Raw genomic sequence first — 7,430 nt, 5'->3', positions numbered from 1 at the left:
AGTCTCCTTCGGAATTGCTGCTGCTGCTTCTGTTAATGCTGCTGCAGCAGACGCATCAGTTTCCGTTTACCTTTGCCAAGGACCACAAAAGTACTGAGGTGCAAACAAGGGCGCGACGCTTGGAGGCGAAGCTCAATCTCCCCTCGCAGGTTGCCTCGCGCATAGCTCTCCTGTACCAGTTTAAAGAAGATGGAATCGGTGAGCTGCTGCTGCTGCTGTTGCTTTTTCTGCGCTGATATTGCAGCTTCGGCAGGTAGAGTAGCTGGGGCCTGGCCTCGTGTTGCAACTGGTTTACCGCTGCTTCTGTTGCTGGTGCTGCTGGTGATCCTGGGCGTTTGAATTTGTTGCTATGCTGTTGTATGGCTTTTCGTCTGGGTGATTGGTGTGTTACTCCTGCTGCCATTAGGCGCTGTGGTGTATCTACACTTGTCGTGATGCTGTGGTGTATATACATCTGTATTTTTGTTGCAGGCGAAAGGATAGCAGACGTGTACTTGAATGCCATCCAGAAGCTCAGAGCGTGAGTAGACAAAACAGGATCTTGAGTCTGATGCACTGAATTGAGGGTTTAGGGTTAAGGGTTCTAAGGCAGCGTGACATTACTTTCTTACTGTCTGGTTTTTACTTTTTCTTTTGTTTTATGAATTTTTTTACCGTATTAATATCTTCTCTGCTTTTGTTTCTGCTGGATAGCGTATGGGTGTTGTGCCTGCGCATGGTTAGATGCTTGCATCACCGGCACAAAGAAAAAGGCTTGAGCCACAAGCACCATTGCAACAACCACATTATTTCTGTTCGGCTGTTTAGAGTCTGTGCTGTGCTGCGTTGTTCTTATCCTTCCTTGCCTCCTGATCCCGCATTGTTTTTGTTTTTTATTTTCCCTTTCTTCGATTGCGCTCATTTCTGGTGCAGCTACAGTTTGATGCATCCCTCAGTGGAACCTTCATCTATATTTCAGCTGATATCTGGTTAACTTATCTATTTAACAAGTTCCTTTTTATCTTTGTTCGTTGCTCGTCTGTTGCTGATTGATTTATATAAAGAGGCCCTTTGTTGATTTGTTCAGAGAGGCCCGTAATGCCTTTGTTCTTAGCTTACATGTGGCTGATTGATCTGTCTAACGAGGCATCCATGCTTGCAGTATATATATATATATATATATATATATATATATATATATATATATATATNACGAGGCATCCATGCTTGCAGTATATATATATATATATATATATATATATATATATATATATATATATATTGATATAGATATTTTTATAGATATAGATATAGGCTCTATTGCCTGTGTTTATTGTTTTTGTTGAACGAGGCCTACCGTGCATTCTGTGTTTTCTCCAGGGGCGTGCTCTGCTCTAAGCTGTGTCACAACTCGCTGAAAGTCAAACGGAAAATGTTGCGGGTGCTGTACCCTGAAGCTATCTTGACCCTCAAGACGGTGGGCTTCGCGGGTTTCTTCTCGAGCACCACCCGCATCGATTTCCGTGTAGTGAAGGACTTGTACATTGGCGCGAAGGATTCGGTGGAGTTCAGAGAAGTCAACAAGATGATTAAGCCCTGTCAGCAGCCACACAGCTTCCTAACCAGTCATACGAGTAGCTAGCTAGCTAGCTAGCTACCTAAATACCTACATAGTTAGCGGGCCGTTTTCCAGGCTGTAGAACGGCTAGCCAGTACTGCTAGCTAGATGTTTAACAGCCTAGAGAGTTGGCTTCTCAGGCAGCAAAGTCCCCCAGCGCGGCGGATGTTGTTCAGTTGGTCCTACGCGCATGCAGCCCCAGGAAGCGTTTCCTCTAATCGTCAGCGGTGCCAGCTGCAACAGCACCCCGGAGGCAGTTGCTGTGTGTTGTGTGCGTTGTGTATGTTGGTGTGTTTCAGTGGGCCAGATGCTGCAAGAGAGCCGGTGCTGTGTGCTAGCAACGAATGTCAGGACGTACTCTCTGCTAATGGATCGCCCCGAGGACTTAGCTGCGCTCTGCGCTGTCGTAGACGTCTCCACAGGCCGCCACGGCCCCGCCGTGTGGGGCACAGGCGGCGTCACGGATTCAGTATTCGCTACAGCGCTACAGGCGAGGAGGATCAACTGAGCAGGATTCGCAGCGCCCAAGTATTTTTCTTTGTGTTTTTACTTTTTACAGCTTGGCTTTCAAGGATATAAAGCAGCAGCTGGCTAGCGAATTAACCAGCTAGCTGGCTAGCTGGCTTGCCAGCTAGCTACATATGTAGCGTCATTCTCAGCAGGGATACTGCTGGTCTTCGCAGAAGTCCTAGCTAGCTACCCTGCAGATGCAGGTGGGCCCAGCGCCCCGGCTAGCTCATTGTGGCCGCCGTCTTACTCACGGCTCCAGTTTTAGCAGGGCAACAAAGATGTAGTATGAGCAGCCAGAGGTGCCCTCATCGTTCCGAGAGTAGCAGAAGCAGCAGCAACAGCAGCAGCGATCACGCGTTGAGTAGCAGCAGCATCTGCTGCTCTTTTTTCCATAGCCGAGATAATTGGTCCGTCTACAATGAAGCACAGTCGAATAAACCAATTGCCTTGACTTGTTTTATTTTTGATGGCAAGGTTAATATACGGATTCATTCCGTCTTAACTACCCTACAAGTATCTTATATGAGTAGCTAGCTGGCTAGCCAGCGGCTAGCTGGCTAGCCATCGGATTTTGACACGTACACACCAAAGTTAAACCAACTACTCCATTGAACATCAGTAGAAAGCTTGCAGTGCAGTAACCGCAGCTACCAGCAGAAGCACCAGCAGCACTAGCACCAACAGCACCATCAGCAGCCGCTCGCGTCGGGTGGGGGGTGTTGCTGCTAGCCGTTACTGAACTATGAGGAACAATGATTTATAATGGAGCTGTGTCTGGACAGCAGGAGGGGTAGAGGATGTGTTAGAGGGTCTTATAGTTTTTCCGTGTATCTCTTCTGTTATGGTGGGACAGAGGAGACAGTCTCTGCCGTACAGGGGGCGGCCTCAGCTGTACAGGAACCAGTCTCCATTGTAGAGGAGACAGTCTCTATTGTAGAGGGGTGGGGTTTTATGTAAAGTTTACAACACCAACAAGTGAATCAGTTTCAGCGCATGCAGCCCCGTCAGTATAAATACATTACTGGAGAGTTCATGCCCTTTTGCGGGTGCGGGTTTGTTCGGTGTATTGGAGTTCCTTCTCCCTGACTCAGCTCGTTTCGTTCTGCTGCTTCTCTTTCAAACCCTAAACCCTAAACCCTAAACCCTGAGCTCAGAGGAGTGCGCGAACTCCCCCAGTAGCATGGGGAGCGAGTTCGCTGTCTCTTGCTCCCCGTAGCGCCAGCTTCAGCGGCTGGCGTTAAGGCAACCAGAGAGAGAGTATATATATATATATATATATATATATATATATATATATATATATATATATATACATATATATATGTATATATATGTGAATACATCTCTAGCTCAAGCACAGCCTTCTCGAATCACTGACGCACTCTCATCGCTCGCTAGATGACCTTATAAATCATCAGAGTGGTATTTCTTAGCATATTAAATATAAAGCCCCAATTGATAGACACCTCTCCGAAAATAAATATAATAAGTAAATAAATAAATAAATAAATAGAGTATAAAAGCCGTACAACTGCATTCTCAATCCTCAGATACAGCCGAACACCCCCTGCCTCTATCCACCTGTACACCAGGGAGCTTTTAACTGCTCTAACTGCGTGCAGTGTCGTTGCATGCATGCATGCATGCATACATGCATGTTTTCATGGATCGGAAAGAGGCCGAAAGCTACTGGTTCGCTATAGGTTCACCTCTGCAAGTAGAGGTGCTGCACAGTTCGCTGCTACCCGGGCAACCCTAGACCCAGAACCCTAAACCCTAAACCCTAAACCCTGAACCGTATCCCCTCCTTGCCTGCAACTGGTCCTGGCGGCTATGCCGCCTATAGTTCAAAGGGGAGAGAGGTATTTCTTGTGTATTTCGCTAGTGCTGTTGCTGTAAGGGAGAAGCACGCAGATCTGAATACAGCCGGGCAACGGATTCTAGGGTGCATGCAACAGGAAGCAGCGCGTTGCTGCTGCTTTAAGGGCTTATTGCAGGCGATCAGGTACGTGCATGTATTCTGGGGTGTATGCTCAGTATATGCAGTGTAAAAGGGGGGGGGCCTGCGGCCTTGTTCAGGCGCTCGCTCTATCTCCTGTGTTCATGTGGCTCTATGGCGTGTTCTATTATATGTTTTTTTCGTTGTTTTGTTTTGTTTGAGACGAAGAGTATAAGAAAGCAACAGTTGGAGCAAAAATTCATAAAAAGTTTATACTTTTATACTATATCGAGGAAGAAAAAAGAGAGAGAGAATTGCCTAGGGCTGACCGGAGTTGCAAGGGAGCGGCTGCGGGTGGCCGCGTGAACATCTCTCATCATCTTTGTTACTGGATGCTTCTTCTTGTTTTAAAAGGTTTTTTGTTTCAATTAATGCTTTATTAATTGCTTTTATTACTCACTATACTGCAGCAATTGCCCTGAAGCGAACGCTCTGCAGCACCGCAGCAGCAAGATCTCCAGAGTGAACGCCGGTGGGGTTCGGAGCAGTGGTTTTGAGGACCCTAGGAGGCTGCTCTTGCAAACCATAAACCCTAAACCCTAAACCCTAAACTATAAACCCTAGACCCTAAACCCTAAACCCTCGATGTCTTGAGAAGAAGAAACTACGTTACGCGGACTTCTCTCTCAGCCATTCTCCTCAGCATCGGCTCTCCGTCCTTTGCCCTGCTGGTCAGCCTGTGCGTCTGCTGCTGCTAAATGCTGCAGCAGCAGCAGAAATTAGTTGTTTATCTTTCTGCTTTTTCTTTGCTTCTCCACCTGGACCCGAAGCAGCAGCAGCAAAACCCACTCCGCCCGTCTCCCCCTGCTGCCTGCGCAGCTGCTTCGGTCGCGAGCTGCCGCTCTAAGGACTTTTCCATCAGGGTTTAGGGTTTAGGGTTTATGGTTTAGGGTTTGGGGTTTGTGCACGTGGCATGGCCACAAATACGCCACAGATGGCCCCAGGGGCGTCACCGCAGCGGGGCTTCGAGTCTGCTGTCGTGGTATTCTACAGCTTTCTTCTTTTTAATCAGCAATAAGTAACAAGAGTATATCATCAACTTCAATCTAGGGAGAAGGGAACCACAGCAATGACCCTCCTGTTCCTCTGCGGGCCTTTCCGATGACTCTGCTGCTGCTGGCTGTGCAGCAGCAGCAGCAGCAGCAGCAGCAGCAGCAGCNAGCAGCAGCAGCAGCACGAGCAGCAGCAGGTGTTGCTGCACTCGAAGCAGCATCAGCGGCGCTACAAGGTTGCTAGCGGGAATGCGTTTCCGTGGCGAGTTGCTGCTGCTGCTGTCGGGGCTAGCTGCCCCTGCAGCAGTTCATCTCTGTCTTGGGTCTTCTCCCGTGGGGCCCAGTGTATTGGAGGCAGAGGAGGGGGGGTTGTTGCTACACTCTGGTGGTGGTTTTGACTCTAACTTATCTCCTCTTCGTCCTGAAATTCGCAAAACTATAGTTGCTGGTTCTGCTGCTGCTGCTGTTGCTGATGCTCCTGCTGCTGCTGCTGCTTCTGCTGCTACCTTGGTGAGACCAGAACTACCAGAGGATGCTGCTGCAGATGCAACATATCGTGCTAGAAAGACGCGGCGACCATCAAGAAGAAAATCTATAAGAAGAACAACAAGAAGAGTAAAAACAGAAAAATTTACGGGTTCTAGACTCGATACAAAACCCTCATCAGGGCGCAGCGATGGAGCAAGCATCACAGCAGCAGCACTACACAGAATAAACAGCAGAAGAAGTATAAACGCACAAACACTAAGAAACGCAAAACAAACACACCAACCAGCATACGCCACCAGATTGAGGGGTCTACACACCACCAAACGCATGCAGCCAACTGCTGCAGACAGCCAGCAACGCCAGAAAAGGCTTGACGATGAGGGGTCCCAAGACTCGGGCTCCGAGGAGCGCCGGGGGCCCCAAGGCCCCCACCGGCCCCAGGGCCCCCCCCACGGACCCCAAGGCCCCCACCGGCCCCAGGGGCCCCCCCACGGACCCCAAGGCCCTCAGCGGCCCCAGGACCCCCAGGACCCCCAGGGCCCCCACGGACCCCAGGGGCCCCACGGCCCCCAAGGCGCCCAGCGGCCCGAGGACTCCCACGGACCCCAGAAGCCCCAGGAATCCCAGGGGCTGCAGGGGCCCCATGACCCTCGGGGCACCCAGGGCACCCAGGGCACCCAGGGTCTGCAGGTGTCCCAGGACCGCCAAGGCCCCCAGGAGACCCAGGACCCCCGAGGCCCCCAAGGCCCCCATCGGCCCCAGGACCCCCACGGCCCCCAGGGCTCCCACTCGCCCCAGTACCCCCACGGTTCCCAGGGGCTCCACGGCCCCCAAGGCGCCCAGCGTCCCCAGGACCCCCAGGGCCCCCAAGGCCCCCACCGGCCCCAGGACCCCCTCGGTTCCCAGGGGCCCCACGGCACCCAAGGCGCCCAGCGTCCCCAGGACTCCCGCGGCCCCCACGGCCCCCAGAAGCCCCAGGACCCCCAGGGGCTGCAGAAGGGCCCTCAGGACCCCCACGGTCCCCAGGGGCTGGAGGTGCCCCGTGACCCTCAGGGCACTCAGGACCCCCAGGGTCCCAAGGGGCTCCAGGACAACCAGGGCCCCCAGAAATTCCAGGGGCCCCATGACATCGCGGGACCCCCTGGGCCCGCGGACCCTCAGGGCCCCCAGAGCCCTGAGCATTCCCATGACAATCAGGGCTCTAAAGACCTCCAGGGGTCCCAGGACCATCAAGACCCCCAACCCCCCCTGGGGCCCGAGGGCCTCCAGGGGTCCAAGGATATCCAGGGGCCTGAGGTCCCCCATGCTGCTCCCCAGGTTCCCCAGGAATCCCAGGGCCCCGACGACTCCCAGGGGCCCCAGGGGCCCCAGGGGCCCCTGGGACCTCAGGGCCCCCAAGGACCCCAAGGCCCCCAGGGGCCCGAAGGGCCCGGTGGGCCCAGTGGGCCCGATGGCCCCGATGGGCCGGAGGAATCTCAAGACAATGAGGGGGCTGAGGGGTCGCCAGATGACCCCGAGAGCCCCGGGGATGCAGCACAGGAGCAGGAGGAGGCGTCGCCGGGTTCGACGAAGCAAGGAAGCCCCCAGGGTAGTGTGCATGCAGAGAGTGGTAGTGAAGAGAAAGAAAAAGATGTAGGTAATTTGGTGTTAATGCAGTATATTCATCGTGCTGGTGAATTGTTACAAAAACTTCGCGTAAAATTAGAAAAATTTCAAGAAAATATGGAACTGAAACTCGATGAAATTAATCTCGAAAAATTTCATATAGATGATAAAAAAAAAAAAATATAATCAAAGTTCTACCGGGGGCAGTAGGACTCGTTGCTCTTCTTCTCGTCTGCTC

The 7,430-nt window shown here is 52.0% G+C and overlaps 2 protein-coding genes across 2 annotated transcripts in view; both read left to right on the top strand.

The window, feature by feature from the left end:
* EMH_0002150 (uncharacterized protein) overlaps positions 1–2,105 on the top strand; it is a gene marked incomplete at both ends in the record, with an annotated part of 3,468 nt that extends 1,363 nt beyond the window's left edge. Inside the window, 4 exons of the mRNA XM_013495857.1 lie at positions 3–198; positions 472–520; positions 1,360–1,577; positions 1,897–2,105. Of these exons, the coding sequence (XP_013351311.1) occupies positions 3–198; positions 472–520; positions 1,360–1,577; positions 1,897–2,105 (672 nt within the window). The remainder of the gene's footprint in view (positions 1–2; positions 199–471; positions 521–1,359; positions 1,578–1,896) is intronic.
* A 3,809-nt stretch (positions 2,106–5,914) lies between these two features.
* EMH_0002130 (WD repeat-containing protein 33, related) overlaps positions 5,915–7,430 on the top strand; it is a gene marked incomplete at both ends in the record, with an annotated part of 3,266 nt that continues 1,750 nt past the window's right edge. The window contains one exon of the mRNA XM_013495856.1: positions 5,915–7,223. Coding sequence (XP_013351310.1) covers positions 5,915–7,223 — 1,309 coding nt within the window. The remainder of the gene's footprint in view (positions 7,224–7,430) is intronic.

The sequence above is a fragment of the Eimeria mitis genome, genomic scaffold (assembly GCF_000499745.2).
Source record: "Eimeria mitis Houghton genomic scaffold, Emh_scaff179, whole genome shotgun sequence".
In the NCBI taxonomy this organism is placed as follows: domain Eukaryota; phylum Apicomplexa; class Conoidasida; order Eucoccidiorida; family Eimeriidae; genus Eimeria; species Eimeria mitis.
This window is presented reverse-complemented; position numbering and strand designations above follow the sequence as displayed.